The following is a 20,682-nucleotide window of genomic DNA, read 5'->3' as shown; positions in this document are numbered from 1 at the left end:
AATAAAAAAGAGGACCAAAAGTTTGTCAGGAATGATTGAACACACAGTCAGTGATGAAAAATGATACAGTATAAATACTTATTTTTAACACAGACACTCTTCCTTAAAGAACTGGGGAAGTACCAAGCAGTGTGGTCAGGGCCTGGTTTCATTGGTATTCTCTTCTTTTCTTCCTGGGCCTGGCTTGAATGAGGCTCTTGGCGTCTGACTTCTGTGAGCCCCCAACATGGCTGTGCATCACTGGGGCACAGACTTTGTTGTGAGGTCTCTGCCAGTGTTCCATTTAGTAAATAAACACTTCAGTGTGCAGGATCAAGATGCTTCTTCACAGAGGGAGGATTTATCAGGAAGTTGGGAGTTAAACCTCTTTTGGCTAGAAGAGGCACTTCCTACTTGGAGTGGGCTCTGCAAACAGAACCCCCAGTGAGCTGAAATGCAGCTTCCATAATACTTCCTGTGTAGCACAACTAAACATCCCTCATGAGTATGACTGGATTATGGCTTTGTTGAATAGTTCCTTTGAACACATCCCTTCCCCAGCCAATAATATGTTGGTTACATTCGCCCATGACAATGCTATTTGGTTGGGTTTCAAAGTGTAATTCCAGAGAACTCAAACATAGTGCTGTTGGCACATGACTTCTGATGGTCTTCTTCCTAAAACTAGTTAATCATCTGTTTTCATAATAAATGTGGACCTTGGTGAGGTTCCATTCTCAACTCTACCACACCTTAACCAGATCCTCGAGCACTTTACCTCACCTCTGCAGACCTTGTTTTCATGTACAAAATAAAGTAGTTGGATTAAATAATTTTTAAGATCCTTTCTAGTTCTTAACATCTCATGATTATGGAAAAATTTAAATTTGTTCATTGTTTTTTCCTAGTGCGTGGACACTTGCAAGGGGATTCCATGAAAATATTGTGGCCCTAACACATGCATGCCCACATGCCATTTTCCCCCCGTAAGCCATAAAGTTTCTTGCCTGCTCTTTCCTTATGTGAAGCTCTGCTGAAAAAGTCTTGCCTGAATGCTGGTCATACCTCCCTCATTACTCTTTTTACTCTCCAAGTGACACTTTGTGTATACTGCAGCCACCAGTGTGACCTGTCATGGCACTACGATTTGAACGTCAATTTAAATAGGTTCCCTTTGGAAGTTAAGGTAGCTAGATAAACATACCATCCTTTTCTATTAAAAGCCTCAATAATGTTAAAAATATAAGTGTATTTAAGCATACATGTACATGTGTATCTGGTTTGGGGTAGTAATTTTGTCTTTAAAAACATAGACTTTGAAGCATAGACTGAGTTTTAATTCAGCTCAGATGTTTACTGTCAGATTACTGAATCTGAATCTGTCCAAGCCCGTTTCATCATTCAATGCCATTTTATATCAAGGATTCAGCAAAGGAGCATATATATATAGCACTTAACACGGTGTCTGTCACAGCATAGGTATTTGACAAATGGCAGGATTGCCTACTACATATCTATCACCATATTTAAATCATCTCTTCTAAGTAGTATATCCCTTTTTCCATTTTTTAACATCTCTGAAGTTGGGGTGTAGTTTACAATCTAGAGTGTTTTACGATTGCTTATTGGTGAAGTGGCAGTCATGAGGAAGTTCCAGGTATCTTTTAATAAAGTGATTTTGCTTGTATTTCCCTTTTTTTGTACATGTACTGGAATGATATATGTTTAAGAAATCTATGTCCAAATAATTCTAAAAGAGCTCTTTTAATAAGTAAAGTAAAAACCAAAAGTGATAGGGAACCATTATCTTTTTTTAGTGGTATCTAAAACAATTTTGCAACTTCACATCGGTAACGTCTTAGAGTTGAGGATATATACTATGTCATATGTATTATGTGTGTGTGTGCGTATGTATTCGGTCAAAAAATTGATCCATTGTCAAGACTTTTTACACTGAGAGCCCAGCCGCATTTTCCTAAATGTTACAATAATGGACCTAGTTGCAAGAATGCAAAGTTAAAAATGTGAAGAGAATGTTTTCAAAATGCAATTGCTGCCTAAACCTTGCAAAATGAAAAACGAGCACTTCTTCAGCTTGGAACAGTTTATAAAGGGGGAAAGCATGTGTTGTGTGATGGTTATGCTGGTGTATTTGTGCAGATGCATAGCACAGGCTCTGAGAGGGTAAGACTTCATGATTAATGGTGTTTATTCTTGACAGAAGCCTCCTTTATTTATCTGCAATACAGTTTAGTGATTTTATCAGGCACCTGAATGAAAAATATTCAGTCATACCAATATTGCAGTGTAAATTGAGTAGAGTCACTTTTTATTATATCTTTCTGCCTTATCATCTGCACAGTAATTTTCTAGCAGAGGTTTGATATGGAAAGGCTGGATTTAGCTGTACTTGACACAAAGCCTCTTCAATTTCCCCTAAAAGTTCAGGCTGCTCTTAGAAATGTGTGTATGTGTGTGTGTGTGTGTGTGTGTGTATGTCTGTGTGTGTGTATAATATATAAACCTTCTCTCTTATCCAAGCAATTTCAGGATTTGAAAGAATAAAGATAAAATGCACAAACCTGGATGGGAGAAATGTTGTTAATATAAAAACATCTAATAGCTGTGAACTAACTGGTAAAACCTCCTTTAGTGTTGAAGCCTGTGGCTCAGTACTGAACCTTTTGCATGACTACATGGTCCCACTTTCTTCTAATCAATCACCATCCAAATCCAATTAGCATAAAGCCAGGCCCTGTCGTTTCTCCTGGGAGTAGTATGAAAGTTGAAGACCACAATGGCCCAGAGAGGACATCAGTTGCTGCAATGATTGTGATGCTATTCTCGAGAAAGGAAAAAGAAAAGAGTTCTCATTTGTAGGATGCTCAAGTGATGGGTCACTAAATTTTAAACAAAAGTGTATTCAAGCAACAGAATTTATAACATGGTCAAAGCTAAGCAATAGCAGATAGGGGAAAATGGTTTGAATCACAGAAATCATTGGATTTAAGGAACAAAGGGGACTTTAAACCTTGTAAGTAGAATGGAGATCATCTACTCCAAAGCTTCTCATTTGACAGATGAAAACAGTGAGGCTCAAAAGCTGTTTTGATAAGGCCTTCGTCTTGTACACAGGTTTTCCAAGGGTAACATGAACAAGTAACTCTCGTGCATTATTTAGACATTTCCAATCAGATGACTCTCTCCTCCTTTATGATACTGGAAGACTTACTTTCTCTCTGAAGAAGAAACTGCAGGAGGAGACTTTTAGCTCCTTGTTAAGTGGCCAGACTCATTTTCAGTCCTCCATGATGCTGTTCTCTATGTCTTGGGCAAGGTTCCTGAAGGCCGTGATAACAAGACCCCTGTCCACTTACGTAGAAGTTGATGCTGGTTTTCTGTTGAATAATATAGACAGATTGTTCCCCATCACTACATACACTTTATAGTACACTACATATACTCCTTCTCCATATGTAAATTTTTTTGAAAAGTCAGCACTCTCCAAGGGGATAAATTTCTGAAGTATTGAGAAATGTGCTTAGGACCTGAACTCTTAGTCACATGTAGTAGTCCTACAAGCTCTACTTCCAGTTACATCTAAAGAGCCTGTCACTTCAAAAGGGCTCACTTTTTTCACCTTTGTGGGACCAATGGTCCTAGCAAACCTTGAAGATTTTACTCTGGAGAAGAGTTATTGAATCATTAATGATAGTTCGTTGTTGGACATCTCTATATAATTTAAAATAAGGATGACTAAAAAAACGAGGGGAAGTAGGAGTGAGATGTCAGGGTTCAAGGGATAACTCAAAAAACAGTCTAGTTAGTAGTTAACAGTAATAATAATTGTGATGAGGATGATGATGATACTAAAATAGAAAAAGTCTTTATACTAGCTAGAAGATGAGACTACTGTCGATAAAAGATTTATTCTGATTCTTGAGGTAGCCTTGCTCTCTTCTTGGCTCAGAATTCTAGGTGCTTCCCATCTTTGGTATAAATATCCTCTGTAACACCTGCCACCAGACCCAAGATTAAGCTAGGATTAAATAGTTGGAACCCAACTTCATGTTTTCAATTAATTATATCCAACTAGTACCTGAAGTCCGCTGAGGGGAAAGTTCTTGCTTGAATAACAGATTCTGCCTTAGTACTGCTGAGACTTTTAAAGTAGCTCTTTACCTTGAATTGTTGAAATTTCCATGTAAACGATGCAAGCATGAGCTGGTTTGTTTATAAGTAAAGAGATCTAATTGAGTCTCTTGTATGTATGTTAGGGTCATTTTTCCTTACAGCTGATGTGTATTATGGCTCAGACTCGAAAGTTTCTGCTGAAGGAAATCATGATGGATAAGTTTCTGCATTGTTGGAAAATGTAACACCTATGCAAACAAATGTCACTTATCCCAGGAGTTTTCCAGGCACAGTTAGTTCATCATAGAGAGACTCAGTTGTTTGAGGAGCCATTCTTTCTACACTATTGTGTGTCAATATTTTTCTATTTTGCCTTGTATTTTCTTTTGGAAAGGATATTATTTTGCCTTTTTGAGTACTGTTTTGAGATGGAATTAGTAATTCATCAAATTGCAGAAAATAGGATCAGTAGAATTAGTGGAAAATAGAGAGGAAAGTCACACAAATCAAACTTAAAAATTTTTGTTTTCTCTATCTCTAAAGACAAAAGTTTTTTGTTTGTTTTTGGTTTGTTTGTTTTGTTTTGTTTTGTTTTTTCTCATGGCAGTGAAGTTGCTGAACTAAAACTAACGATTTATTATGCTCTTAAATTTGCTTTGGAGAAAAAAAATCCCATCATCTTAACTAAGGTCAAATCAAATCGCTTAATCTATTTGTTAGGAGAAAAGATGAGATGGGTGTGCGTAAGTAATGCTGAAGTGACATCATAGCTGAACTCACCTGGCCATAAACAACACACTCCCTATCAGGTCCTTGAGGGAAATCAGTACTCAAGAAGGCAAGGGAAACCAGGTGACTTTGGCCTTAACCAACCCAGAGCTCTAGGAATGGCAGCAGCAGCAGGAATGAAGGTGTTGGTTGTAGGGGCCAACATTTACCTAGAATTTACTATGTGACAGTCACCAGTCAACATGCTTTCTGTATACTTTACTGTTAAAAAGGAAATTATATAGTGCTGCTGCTTCTCTGTCTGGGCTTAAGTAGCTGGAGAGCAAAGTAGGCTTTTAAAGATCTAGTTCACCCAACAGTCAAACCTAAGCCCGAGACCTTGCAACTGGTGTATGGAACGGCTGACTGAATGCACACTTCCAGGTACAGGCAGCAGGAGAGTGAGATGGAAGGAGAGACTCCTTTGATCCTCTGGGCCTGGCTGGATTGGCCTCTGCCATGGCCTGCTGTACTGGAGGAAAAGGGACTACCCAAGGGAAAAAGGGTGGCTGCTCAGAGATAACCACTTGTTATCTCAGGGGAAGAGGAAAGGAAAGGGCAGCATCTGTGTGCTTTCTTAATGCAGACCACTTAGGAAACTGTCTAGAAAACAGAGCCCCAGCAGATGTCATAGAATCCAACCAATGAGAGCAGCTCTCCATCCCCCATTCAACATGGCACCTAGAGGGCAGGAAAAGAATTGCAACTGGGCATCTTCTCACAGCGACAGCTGTTTCCTCATCAAGGTGGTATTTCTGTGGACATTGTAAAGATGGACGTAGCATATTCGTTATTCTAATAATGAGTTATATTTATTTTTATTATACTTAATTATTTTGTAATTTGTAATTAATTATAAATAGAATATTATATTCATTTATATTTATTGCATTTTATATTTATATAATACATACATTATATATTAAAACATTTTATGTAATAGTTACTGATTTTATCCTTCTTACCAACTCTAGTAATCAGGAGAAGATAATAAAATTTCTTTTTCATTTATTAGACGTTGCAGAAACAAGGATACCTTTGTGTGAACTATTTGGACTCCATTTGGAGGCCAAAAAAAGTCTGCTAAAATAATAATTTAATATATAATGTGTATTCATGGAATTAAAATATTTAAAACATATGTTATTTAAAAACAAGTTGTCATCTGCCATTTGGTTCAGGTACACTCTTTTCTCTACTTTTTATTCTCTTTTCTTAATTCTAAAATATGAGACATATACATTGAGCTCTCTTTAAACAAAGGTTAGTGGGATAGAACACAGTCACATGCTGTGAGATGTGATCATTTAGCTCTCAGGTACTTATTTGAACCAGCATTATGTTCATTAAGATCTCTTTTTAATAACAGTGCATTGCACGTTATAGTGGCTGGAATGGACTTTCTTTATAATTATTTGACCTTGAAATTTTAATTTATTAATGTAGAGTTATATTTGCAGTACAGAGGAGAGACAAGTTTGGCACATTGTTCTTTGCAGTCTTTCCTGGAAGGAATGGAATCAATTTTAGCTATAAACAATTGCATTGCTCTTGTACAGTGATACTTGTATAACATTGTTTTGGTTGTTGGAAGGACATGACTAACATGTATTTGTTTGGCCTCTCTCTTCACAAGAAGCTCCTTTGATTGGCTTGGCAGTAGCCCCTGCCCCCTCCAAAGTTAGTACACAGATGTTCACTTTCCATAGCTTACCTTGAATTTAGACTAATGTGTCAACTAGATTATTTTTGTTTTATAGCAGTAAATATGTTATTATTTATGGTACCTTTAAAGCATCAATATTTGATAAAGTTTGAAAAATAAAAATGTATATGAATTTGATTTTCTGAATTTAATTGAAATGGTTGAAAACCATGGGAAATCTTGATATATTTGGCATGTATCCTTTTAAAAAATTATTGATGAATAATACAGAGAAGGGTACACAAAATGTACACATGTAGCTCAGTAAATGATGGTGTATGATCATGGAGTGAAAACTGCTAACTTAGCAGGTCTAGAAATAGAACATCCCCAACTTCAGAAGCCCCTCTTCCATACTCTCCACCCACCTGAAGGTCAACATTATCCTGACTCTCCTAACACTGAAATTGACTTTTAGCCTGTTAGTGAACTTTGTATAAATGGGATCGTACATTGTATTCTTTTGTGCCAGGTTTCTTCTTTTTTTAGTTAATTTTTATTTTTTTTCTGATGAACTTCCCATTTTATTTATTACATATTTTTTATTTTAATAGCTTTTATTTTTAAAGCTTTTTTGTTACATATTTTTTATTTCAATAGCTTTTGGGGTACAAGTGATTTTTGGTTACATGGATGAATTGTATAGTGGTGAAGTCTAAGATTTTAGTGCACTTGTGACACCGGCTGTGTACCTTGTACCCAATATGTAGTTTTTTAAAATCCTTTATTCCCCACCTGCTGCTTCCCACCCCCTGCTGCCTTTGAGTCTCTAAAGTTCATTATACCACTCTGTATGCCTTTGCATACCCATAGCTCAGCTCCCAGTTATAAATGAGAACATATGGTATTTGGTTTTCCATTCCTGAGTTACTTCACCTAGAATAATGGCCTCTAGCTCCATCCAAGTTGTTTCAAAAGAAATTATATCATTCTTTCTTGTGAGTGCTGGGCTTCTTCTATCCATCATTATGTTTGTGAGATTTTTTATGTTGTAGTTTCTTCATTTTCATAGCCATTTACTATTACATTGTATGAATTATTTGTCCATTCTACTGTTGATAGATATGAGGTTGTTTCCAATTTTTAAGCGGATAAATAATGCTGCTATGACTCTTCGAGTACATATGGCACATATGTATGTACTCATATATTCCAAGGAAAAGGGCTGCTGGATTATATGGTAAGAATTCATGCAAGTATCTGATGCCTGACTGTTTTTCAAAGAGGTAGTTCTAGCTTGTGCTCACATTGAGAGTTCCTGTTGGCCTAAATCCTCATCAACATTTGTCACTGTCAGACTTCTTAATTTTGGCCAGTCTAGTGGATGTTGAATGATAACTCATTTTGGTTTTAATTTGCACTGCACTATAAATGATGTTTATGGAGAGTTACTTAAAAGATAATAGAAAAACCTTATCATATTAAGAAATAAGGTGAAATTCAAAATACATGATTTTTGTTTTGAATATGTAAGAAGTGCATAATGCCTGAGAAAATGCTGGAAGTAATTATGTTAAAATGTTGACATTGGTTAGATTTGGATAGCTTGGATAAAGTGAATGGCTATTTATTTTTTTAAATAATCACTTGACTATTTCATTCATGGAATATGAAGTCCTTTTATACTCAGACATGAATAGAAAAAAAAAAAAAGAGAAACTTTTTTCTTTGTTTTTTTTTTTTTTTTTGAGATGGAGTTTCACTTTTGTTGCCCTAGCTGGAGTGCAATGGTGGGATCTCAGCTCACTGCAACCTCTGCCTCCCGGGTTCAAGTGATTCTCCAGCCTCAGCCTCGAGAGTAGCTGGGATTATAGGCATGCGCTACCACGCCCGGCTAATTTTGTGTGTGTGTGTTTTTAGTAGAGATGGGGTTTCTCCATGTTGGTCAGGCTGGTCTTAAACTCTCGACCTCAGGTGATCCGCCCACCTCAGCCTCCCAAAGTGCTGGGATTACAGGTGCGAGCCACTGTGCCTGGCCAAGAAACTTATTTACAAAAATCTCATGAAGTAATGTTTCATCATTAAAACAAATACTTCTTTTCCCTTCTCTCTCTTTAAAACATTCAGCCTTTGCCCTTAAATTCTCCATGTAAGAAAATACTCATCACCTTAGCATTAATGTATACATTAAGCAATATTCTAGCCCTCACCTTTATTGCCACTTTCATTCAAGTCATGTTTACTTTTTGTGCTGGTTCATTGTCCTTATTTTTCATGACCCAGATGCTTTTGGGAGCCTCCTATGAATTCTTTTTAGCTGTGCCACTCATTAGGTCACATTCACTCGTACACACTTCTTTTGAGTGTAGCCTTTTGCCTCATTTGACTGTAGGCTCTTTCAGAGAAGGGACCAGGCAATCATGTATCATGTTCCTTGAAATCTCTCCCAAGTGCAGAAATCACAGTGGATTCTTAGGAAATGGATTTTCAATAAAGTGTTGTATTAGTCCATTTTCACGCTGCTGATAAAGACATGCTTGAGACTGGGCAATTTACAAAAGAAAGAAGTTTAATGGACTTACAGTTCCACATGGCTGGGGAGGCCTCACAATCATGGGGGAAGATGAAAGGCACATCTCACATGGTGGCAGACAAGAGAAGAGAGCCTGTGCAGGGAAACTCCCCTCTATAAAACCATCAAATCTCCTGAGACTCATTCAACATCAGGAGAACAGACCTGCCTCCATGATTCAACCACCTCCCACAGGTTCCCCCCAACAACACATGGGAATTCCAGATGAGATTTGGGTAGAGACACAGACAAACGATATCAAATGTATATCCAATGAAGAGATCATTGAAATGTTCATCTGTGTGGTTATACATGTAGTTTTTAACAATTAAAATCCAAGTGATAAATTTGTAATAAGCATACGCCAATTAAAAATTCATGGAAAAGTATTTCATAGCTACAAAGATGATGAAAATAGGATTGGAAATGGAACCATTTTATCAGCTAGGGGCCTGGGGGCTAGTGGAGTGGATTTGTACAGAGGTGTGGGTAGGGTTAAGGAGATGAACAAGTAATAGTAAAGCCCCTAATATAGTCGAAGTTAGAACAAAGAAGTGATTCAGCGAGAGCTGGAGCAGCAGAGGAGGGCTCACCCACCAGGAGCAGTGGCCTTGGGGCAGCAATGCCATACCACAGAGCCACAGCTAGCGGAGAGGGAGGAGGGAACTTGGTTTCCCCTCCTGCCCACTCCTGCCATGCTTCCCTTAAGTGGAAACCGGAGAGAAGGTGAGCCAACTGATTCAGACCTTAAAGACCAGACTCCCTACACAGGCCGTGGCCTTGGGGAGGAGGAAGAGCAAATGAAAGTAACCATCGTAACCATCCACACCTCTCAGGGTCATGTGGTATTTCTAGGGCAGAGGTGATCTGAAAGCTTACCTTGCATAGAGGGGAAAAAAAGTATAGGATTGTGCAAATGTATGACAGTGTCTACTGTTTTACTCATGAACATTTTAGATATTTGTTTTCTTTAGTGTATGGAAAGGAAACATATGTACACACACACACACAAAGGACACACACACACACACACACACATATATTTGAGGCAAGGTCTGTCTTGCTCAGGCTGGAGTGCAGTGGTGCAATCATGGCCCACTGCAGCCTCGACCTCCCAGGCTCAAGTGATGCTCCTGCCTCAGCCTCCTGAGTAGCTGGGACTGGGACTATAGGTGGGTGCTGCCATGCCAGTCTAATGTTTTATTTTGTTTTCTAGAGATGGGGTCTCCCCATGTTGCTCAGATTGATCTTGAACTCCTAGGCTTGAGTGATCCTTCTGCTTCAGCCTCCCAAAGTGCTGGTATTACAGGCAGGAGCCACTGCACTAGGGCAAAAGCAAATTATTTCTTACAAATTTTGATTTATTAAAATGGTGTTTATTGAATAAGTAATTAATTGGTTAAAATGCATTAAAAGGGATAACTACCCTCTGTTCTCTATTAGACCACTGCTTGAATATGAAGAACGATGTCTACTTACTATGTTTAAAAAAAAAAAAACAAAAAATAAGCTTATATAAAAAACCAACATATTCCAGTCTTCCAGTAGTTGGAGTGGTCACGCAGAGATGCAGGAGATATGTGCACATTTCCAGTATCTCAAGCAATGTGCGAGCAAATTGTAATAATCTGGCATATAAACCTTGTTTAATGCTCTCATAATGGATAATGCAAGTGATTAAATACTGCGATTTTAATCTTGGCGTTTTAGTAACCCAATAAGATAGATGAAAAGGCAGTAATGAATTAGATTATATAATAATATTTCATTCTAACTCAGAAGTCCAGTTATTCTCTGCAACATGTTTTAAGTTTATCATGGTATACTGTTAAAAATGCTCTGATAAGAATCTTCTACTCTTTTCATTGTATTCTATTTTCATGACCATATAAAAAAAATTCTGAAGTTATCTACACAAACAGAAATAACTTTATATTGTTTTATTGTCTTTCAGTAGAAGATCAAAGTAATTCCTACCTTCCTTCTTTCAGAAAGTATATTTCATATACAATTGCCCAATTTCCACTGGGAAGTATGGAAACAAAATGCCAGCGACTCATTAGGTCTCCACTGTCTTGGAAGACAAATGGGTAGAAAGAGCATAAGGGGTCTTATTCCTGAGTGGACACAGAGGCCTTGCATACAGGAGCCAAAACACAGGGATAACGGAGCGAGGCATATCTTCCCAGCTGTGCCCTGCAGCCCCAGCAGGCCTCTACAGTTTGGGAATCTGTGGTGCCCAGACAGCAGTTTGTCAGACTTAGGTTGGAGGGTCACAGGCATATTTCTATATTCTGTTGCTGCAACATAAATAGCATGGAATGTCTGTTCTTGGACCAGTTCTGAATTTCAGTATTTTTCTCAGAATGTTTGTTTGTTGTTTTGGTTCTTCCCTCCATGGTTTGTATCTTCCTCCAGTGACTGAGCCACAGACAGTCCCAGGACAGAGAGAAGGGGATGGCCACAAAGACCGAAAGCGGTGATCTGCAGTTCATTTCTGTGTGTATCTACTAAAAATATACGTCAAGGAGACACCTATAATTTTTTCCTGGCACTACTTATAATCTTCAAATGAAGATTTTTAACGAACTTGACAAATATTTACCAGGCCAAGGTGATGATAGTTTGTAGGAAAATATGTCATTTCTATGGGAAATTTTGTGGCCGCCTTCTCCATACCTCCCCTGTCCTCTTCCTTAAGTGGAATTCAGCCCTCCTCTGGTCATAATCCTGAGTACCCCTTACACAGCAGTGAACACACGTCTGCCTGATAAATTTAAGGAGCTTAACCTTCTCTCCCAGATTTGCTTTCCAGTTAAAAACACAATAATTGGGCCAGGAGCAGTGGCTTACACCAGTAATCCCAGCACTTTGGGAGGCCAAGGCTGGCAGATCATCTGAGATCAGGAGTTCAAGACCGGCCTAACCAACATGGTGACACCTTGTCTCTACTAAAAAGACAAAAATTTAGCCAGACATGGTGGCGCAGACCTGTAATCCCAGCTACTGAGGATGCTGAGACGGGAGAATCGCTTGAACTCTGGAGGGCGGAGGTTGCAGTGAACCAAGATTGCGCTGTTGCACTCCAGCCTGGGCAACAAGAGCGAAACTCCGTCTCAAAAACAAAAAACAAAACCACAATAACTGACAAATGATCTAGCTGCCAAGAATTTGAAGGTGGCTCTGTTAGGTAAGGTTAAAAGCACCTTTATTTAAAGACTATTTACATATGTCAGGAGGCTGTTTGGCTATTGTAGTTCAAGTTTGGGTGCTCAGCTTTGTTTGCTTAGAAACTCATTTTTGTCACACTGTAGCGCTAGAGAAATACGCTAACCCAGCTCACGAAAGCCTAATGTGGAAACAATTAATAAATGACCAAACTTCAGTGAGAAACTGAATACCAGCCACTGCTCTGCTAGGGAACTGCTCTGCTAGGGAACAAATCACCATTTGGACTTCTTTTTTCCCCTGAGTTTAGGATCAGAAGAAAAGAAGTGTTGTTGGCTGGTTCTGCAAGAACATCAAGAACCACAGCACTTAGGCACTGTGTTCCTACTTTTACACACAGGATTCCAGCCCTCACAGCAGCCCCTGGAGGGAGCTGTGATTGTTCCGATTTCGTGTGTAAGGAAACTGATGCTTGAGTGAGGGAATAAGTGAAGAAACCTTCCAATCCCATTCCTTCAGAGCCCTTGCATTTAATTACTGAGTCCATTTTCTTAACCACCTCATGTGACTTTATGATTTTACTAAAGGAGGTCCTGGAAAATCCAAGGAGTGCCTCCAAGATGCCATCAGGCAGATGAGCAAAGCCGAATGGTGTGATCAGATTTGCTATGGAAAGGGGATTCTTCTGCACAAAAAACCCACACACAGATGTTTATAGCAGCTTTATTCATGATTGCCAAAACTTCAAAGCAACCAAATTTTCCTTCAGTAAGTGAATGACTAAATAAGCTATTCCATACAATGGAATATTATTCAGTGCTAAAGGAAATGAACTTTGAAAAGATATGGAGGAAACTTAAATGCATATTACGAAGTAAAAGAGGCTAGTCTGGAAAGTCTACATACTGTATGACATTCTGGAAAAGGCAAAACTATGACGAGGGCAAGAAGATCAGTGGTTTCCTGGGGTTGGGAGCTGGGAAAAGGAAGAAGGGAAGAATTGGTGAAAGAGGATTTTTAAGACAGTGAGACTGCTCTGTATGATACTGTAATGGTAGATACATTTGCCCAACCCCATAGAAATGATGACACCGAGAGTGAACCCTAAACTGTGGACTTTGGGTGACGATGATGTGTCAGTGTAGGCTCATCACAAATGCACCACTCTGGTAGGAGATGTTGATAATGGCAGGAGGCTATTTACATGTAGAGGCAGGGGGTATATGGGAAATCTCTGTACTACAGCTCAATTTTGCTATGAATTTAAATTGCTCTAAACAATGTCTGTTAACAAAAAGAATGTCTTAATATTTCAATATTTGAAATCACATAGTATGTTGCATTTGCTACCCCTACAATGCATGTATATATGTTTATATGTGTGCATATATCTGCGTACATATACACACGTATATAAATATGTTTCTGTTTATGTGTATTACCGGTTGATATATGTTAGCACAATATGTGATGTATATGTCACATGTGAGCTTACATATGAATGTATGTGTATATTTATATATATGTGTGTGTGTCTGTTTTGAGCGTTCAGTATATACTAGGCTCAGTACCTGAGACTTTACTCATGTCAACCACCCAACACTCCCACGAGGTTATCTTCCCCATTGGACCTTTAAGGAAGAGGAGAAGGTGAGTATCAAGGCTGAGGTCCACTCACATTGAGTCCCACTGCTTGGATGCATCTGTATCTAGAATTCCTGATAACCCCCTTATGACTGTCCGATGCACCTGTATCTTTATCTTCAAATCCTGGAGGAACCCTCCTTTCCACTGTTGCTTCTTAGCAGTGTGTAAAAATACCGTAGAGCCTAGTGCTCCTGCCAGAGAAGATATGACCAGGTCTTGGACCCTGATAGGATTGCTTCACTTGTGGGAAGCTGGTTTAGTAGGTACCTTTAGGGTCCTGGTGGGAAAAGCTTGAATCCAAGTGAAGCAGTGACAGGGACATCAGACTTGATAGACTTTTGTGAGGAGAAAACAGCTTCCTAGGCTTTCTGTGGGATTGATGATAACCCTAGCCTGGCCTCTATAATTTTTATGTTTTTCTAGATGCTGATTAGTTTTCCTGTGCATAATTCTCCAAAATAGCATTTGGACCTCTAGGGATATTCTTACTATTCTTTTCAGCTCTGGAATTTTGGAGAAATAATAGGTTTCAATCTTTGAGTAAATCAAGAAAAGCTAGTAAGAAATGTCATTGCCCGCCCTGATGTTTAGTTCCTGTTGCTCAGACCAAGTTATTCCTAGATCGCAAAAACTGACCCAGGAGGCATCATCTCATGGCTTTCTTGAAACGGCTCTTCTGCATTCGGTGGCACCAGTCCCTCAGTGGAAGTCTATAAACAAGTTTGTGTTAAGAATAGGTTGGAAGGATTGCTTGTCCTTTCTTGTGAAGAATGAATGAATGAATTAGAGCATCCTCTGTACCTTCTAAGGTAGCAAACACATCTAAACAGGGTGTAAGATTTAACCAATGATAAGACACGTCTAAAGGGAGCTTACGGGCTGAGTTAACAAGAACAGAAAGCTAACTTGTTTTGTAGTTAAGAGCTAAAATAGGAAAGACTAATAGGTTACGTTGATCTCTATTTAAACAAGCCATTTTACTAATTTCTGATTGGGTATGAAAGCCTCAAGCTGTTTTGAAAAGAAATAGCTATTTGCTGGTGGTAATTTCTTACTCTTCCCACGTGTAAATTTAGAAAACTTTGGAGTTTTATTTTGCTTTCCCAAAATCGAGTACACATAAAAGCCCATTTTTTTTTTTTTTTTTTTAGTTTCAAGGTGAAACAGAATCAAGAAAAGAAAAAGTGAGAAAATCCATCCCCACCACCATATTTCAACTTCTTTTATTTTCTACTGAGAGAAAATTCATTATCTGATCTTTGATTTCATTTATTTCAGTGCCTGCGATGTGCATTTAGTGGAGCTGGCTTTTACCAAGATTATATTCTGACAGGGTGATGGGGGCCGGGCGGTGCGTGAGCATTTGCTTTGCAAGGAGAAAATGTGTTTCCCCCTTCCTTTCATTTCACTCCTAAAGCCAGTGGTGGAAGAGGAGTTTGCTGTTCTCAGTTGATCTCTGTCTGTCAGGGCCTCTCCTTCCTATGGCCGCACCCTCTGTGAATGAGGAAAAGGGGGAGCACAAGTGTTTGACCTGTCAGAGCCAGTTCCCTGATTATCCACGCCAAATGTTTTCCATTAGAGAAGGAACTTGGCGGTACAGGAGGTTATGCAGACTGGCCATTCTGGAAGTGGCTGTCTCAGAGTGTGGCTGTGGCTGTGGGGCGGCAGGTGTGAGGGGTTTCTGAGGAATCTCTCTCCAAAAGCCAATCAGGATATCGTCGTAGCAAGGTGTGTTTTAGAATTTATTTGTAATAACCCAAAGCCTACATTCTACCTTAGCCCATTATAACCGAGGCAGGGACTTGATCGAAAACGCATTCTTCCCCAACTTTCTAACCCGGGAGCACTTAGTTACTACTGCTCACTGAACGTGGCTCATCGGGATGCCTCATGGAAAAGGACTTGAGCAGAAAGCTGATTCCAGGTGCTGCTGCACAGAGAGGAGGAGTTGCCTTCCAAACACTCACACCTGGATCCATAAAACTCATTTTACTTACCACTGCGAGACCCTTGAAAGTTAAACAAACATATGCCTGGATCGTTAGAGTGACCGATTTCCCGTTTCTAAGCAGACTTTTGCAATGGGTATTCTTCCTTACAGGCAGCTCTGCCATGTGCATGATCAGGCTTCTAGGCCTGACAGATGTGGGATTGTATTCTTTCATTCTGTTCTCTTCTGTTCTTTCCTTTCCCTTTCTTTTTTCTTTTCTTTCTCTTGGTCTTTTCTTTTCTTTCTTATTTTTATGCAACACCATGATAGTAAGAGGTAAGTTTTAAATGGTGACATTAATATTTGGGTCAAGTGGAAAATACAATTGTAGCAACCACTTTAAGCCCAGTTGCCTGTTATTTAGAATTTCTTCTCATGGAAGAAGCCATAGGCTGACCTTTATTTTACTGTTTTGGAGTGCAATGAAGTTTCTCAGAGGTCAATTTATTTTCCCAAAGAATTGCATAGCGATGTTCTGTCTGCATTATATCATGCTGATTTTAAGATAGTGGTACTAAAATGTATTTGCCTGCATTTTTTTTCCACAAGGCTCCTTTGAATTCACTTAAAATCTTATTTTCTTTCACAGACAGCCTCTGCCTGTGGAGATATTTGTCTCATGCATACCCCTTGTGTCTGGTTTTCTTTGTACCCAGGACTTCTGCCTTATCTAGTAGCCCTACGTATCCGGACCTGCCCTTCATTAGGATCTCCCCACACCGGAACCCCGCTGCCGCTTCCGAGTCTCCCTTCAGCCCTCCACATCCCTACATTAATCCATACATGGACTATATCCGCTCCTTGCACAGCAGTCCGTCGCTCTCCATGATCTCAGCAACCCGTGGGCTGAGCCCTACAGATGGTAAGTCTAGGATGGATTCTGCTTCCGGAGATCACACAGCCTCCTCCCTGCTCCTCACTCGGGATGTGTATAAAGTAGACTTGATGTTTAGTGAGTGTGTCCCATGTGCCAGGTGCTGTACTCTGTGCCTTACATGCATGATTGCGTTTTAGTGTTGTAACACCTCATTGGCAGGGGTGGTGTCATCTCCATTTTCAGGGCAGGATAGCAGTGTGCAGTGGGGTTTACCTGCAACGCAGTCGTCCCGTGGCTAGTAAGGGACAGAGGTGGAATTCAACTCTAAATTTTTCTGATTCCCAAATCCCTGCTGGTAACTAGGGTTCTGTTCTGCTGCTTCACATATGATTAGACTGGTCCTGCAGCCATTCACACACATGCGTGTGTAACATGAATGTTTTACTCACCTTCTGATGAACACCTTTCTGTTCTCTGTGTCTGCGAGGCACATTTGTACAGATGTGTCTGTTAGAGCAGGGCTTCCCAAACTCTAGTGTGCCTATGAATCACCTGGGGAGCCTGATAAAAGGCGATTCTGCATCAGGTGGGGACAGGCGGGGCCTGAGATTCTGTGCTCCTCAAAAGCTGGTGATGTCAGTGCTGCTGGTGCCTGGTCCACGCTCTGAGTGGCAAGGTCTTAGAAAACAGCATGGTCCAGGGCTGTTGCCTGTGCTTTCTATCCTTGACCGTGCCACATGAAAACTGCTTTCTATTCTTGACCATGCCTTGTGAAAACCAGAAGAAAAGTGTACTGGGGAAGGAAATGAGCTTAGACTTTATCGTACTTTTGATCCTCATTTTAGGCTCTCAAGGATCAAATTCCTGTTGGTTCTGTTAGCCCCCCCATTACTTTTCACATGACTCTTCTTAATTGGAGCTGTGTATTCTCCTGGTGTCAACTTATAAACTGGTACTTTGATTCAGGTAAAGTATTTTCCATTTCATGCACACATAGAAATTCATTTGCCCAGTAATCACTGGAATCTGAATGAAGGTCCAGAATTGCACCACCTATTAATTACAGGTAGCACGCACTGAATTCTTGCAGAGATCACAAGTCATCACTGCCTCTTCCACATCAGAGAAACACCAGGCGTTTCATTTCACTGAGCAGGGCTTGATGTGACTTCCATGCCCTATGCACGTTCTCTAGGTAGACTCCTTCCTGAGGCTGGGTGGGCATGGTGAGAAGCTGCATGAAGTGTCTCAGGAAACATCCACTCACTTGGGTTTTCAGAAATAGCTTTCCTTCAGCAACAGCCACTTTTTTTTTTTTTTTTTTTTTGATTCAGTGCAGTGAATTTACTAGTTAATAATAGTAATATAAGTAGCTAAAGAATAAGTTTTGCCCTTTGGGCAGGATTGACATTTTATTTTACTTTGAGAAAGGGTCTCACTTTGTTCCCCAGGCTGGACTGCCTTGGTGCAATCTCAGCTCACTGTACCCCAGACCTCCTGGGTTCAAGTCATCTTCCTGCCTCAGCCCCTTAAGTAGCTGGGACCACTGGTGCACACCACCATGCCTAGCTAATTTTTATAATTTTTGTAGAGATAGCGTTTCACCACGTTGTCCATGCTGGTCTCAAACTCCTGAGCTCAAGCGATCCACCCGCCTCTACCTCCCAATGTGCTAGGATTACAGGCATGAGCCACTGTGCCTGGCCAAGATTCACATTTGAAAAATAAAAATCAAATATGAATTAGATTTTCTGCTTCAGATTTTATTTTGCACTTGAAGAACTGGAGAATCATCTCCTTCAGGTACTTGTCAGTTGGGTAGAAATGACTAACAAGGAGAATAGACTGAGAGAGAGAGGGAGGCTAGCTGACAATGGACTTGGAATTATGCCTGGCCTGCAGAAATTTATTTGGGCCAGCGGAAAGTCATACCACTAGTTAAACTACTGAAAGTACTCCTATCATCTGCTTTGCATAGCATTTGATGATGTGTATATATAGCACATTCTTTGACTGGTTGATTTGCCTTCCTTTTCTTGCCTCTCAAGAATCCAGTTAATATAATCAAATAAAGTAATATGACGAATATTTCTCTTGTGGCCTAAAGTTTTTTTTCCTTAAATCTATATCTTTACCATGTATCGTGGATAAAAAGTATATGAAACAAATATAAAATACCCACAAACCTATCACTAGAGTGCTGGTATTTCTAGATAATAATTGTAAAACTTTTATTGGTTGAATGCTATGTGCTAAACGTGTTACATACATAGTTTAATTTTTGCTCCTGATGACCTCATGGAGCCAGTTTAAATCCAGATCTCTGTGAGTCTGGAGGCCACCCTGAGAACTGCTACAATGTCTTGCTGCTTTTGCATGAAAATTGGCAGGTGGAAACCGGTTATTACCCTGTTAGAAAGCCGAGTCTTGGCAGTAAATTGCTCCAGATTGATAGGTATATTTTCTTTTTGATTTTGTAATGAAGAAAAGGAAAAGAGCGCTTTTAAATTATGGAATGCAAAATTGTAGCTTATCATTCAGTTGTGTTATTAAAGCTGTGCTGCCTTTTTTCATACTGGTAAACCCTGACTTTTCATGTGAGTGAGAGTTAACTCAGACACTCTTGTCAGAAAGCTTAGAGAAGTATTTTAAGTATGTCTGGAAAGATATCATAGTCCTCTAAGTTGTCTACTATTGTAAGAAATGCAAACGTACAGCGATTTGATGTAAAACTGATTTTATTTGGGGAGGCAAATGTGGTTATGTACATATATACATTTTAATCATTCTGATTTGTTGATAATTTCTTAGACCAACATCAAAAACTTTGTAATGCATTTCGCTTTTTTCTATTCCTTTCCTTCAGTTTTATTTTCAAATAAAAGATGTTTAATGGACGTAAGAGCACAATTTGAGTTAAAGGAGGTTTACTCTAATAAGACATGAAAGAAATTGCTGATGTGGGTTGTGTGATGGACTCTGAGATGCCTCCAGAGAAACTTCTAGTTGACCTTCTTTCACTAGTAACCGTATATTTCTTGTCTCCTCCTAGCTCCCCATGCAGGAGTCAGCCCAGCAGAATACTATCATCAGATGGCCCTGCTAACCGGCCAGCGCAGCCCCTATGCAGACATTCTTCCCTCAGCTGCCACCGCCGGCACGGGGGCCATCCACATGGAATATCTTCACGCTATGGATAGTAAGTGACAGGGCCGTTTTCTAGAGTCTTGGGAAATGACAAAGGCTACTTCATGAAACAGAGAGGAAGATACAAAGATTAGGTGATAGTGTCACTTTTTGATCTGGAGGAGAAAGTGGAACTACCACTGTCTGATGCTCTGGTTCCCTTGGTTTTCTAGAAACTTCCACAGATTTGGACATCCTGGGACTCCCTGTTTAGCTCAAGGATACCAGTGAACTGGCAGATGCAGGCAATTGTAATTGACAGTGATATAAAAATATTAACTGGTTAAAAAATCCCAGCCCAAGTGACATAGTGAGATCCATCTCTAAATAAATTAAAAATTAGTTGCGTATAGTGGCATGTACCTGTAGTCCCCGCTACTCAGGAGGCTGAGGCTGAAGGATCACTTGAGCCCAAGAGGTCGGTGCTGCAGTGAACCTTGGTCACACCACTACACTCCAGCCTGGGTGACAGAGTGAGACCATGTCTCCCCCAACCAAAAAACTTTTTCCTGCCGTAATTGTCTTGATAACAAAATAAGGAGGAATGGATTTGATATACGGATGAACTTTGCCCACTCACGCCTTGGTTTCGTGGATTTTATGCTTTAAAAATTAATTTAAAAAAAATACCTGTTTTGGTTTTACATTTTTGCCTTAAATGATTTACTTTGCCCCATATGTTTTCTTTACATTAAAAAAATTATATTCCACTAAGACCATTTGTAGCTGCTAAATATATGAGAGGATCAGAATAGTTACCAAGTTATCAATAGATG

At 39.6% G+C, this 20,682-nt stretch overlaps 1 protein-coding gene across 1 annotated transcript in view; it reads left to right on the top strand.

Annotated features, from left to right (window-relative positions):
- Positions 1-20,682, top strand: part of GLI3 (GLI family zinc finger 3) — a 285,310-nt gene that overhangs the window by 181,049 nt on the left and 83,579 nt on the right. Inside the window, 2 exon segments of the mRNA XM_017867363.1 lie at positions 16,560-16,765; positions 19,773-19,919. Coding sequence (XP_017722852.1) covers positions 16,560-16,765; positions 19,773-19,919 — 353 coding nt within the window.

The sequence above is a fragment of the Rhinopithecus bieti genome, unplaced genomic scaffold (assembly GCF_001698545.2).
Source record: "Rhinopithecus bieti isolate Rb0 unplaced genomic scaffold, ASM169854v2 scaffold_2439, whole genome shotgun sequence".
In the NCBI taxonomy this organism is placed as follows: Eukaryota; Metazoa; Chordata; class Mammalia; order Primates; family Cercopithecidae; genus Rhinopithecus; species Rhinopithecus bieti.
The sequence above is the reverse complement of the archived record's forward strand: the minus strand, read 5'-3'. Positions and strand labels throughout refer to the sequence as shown.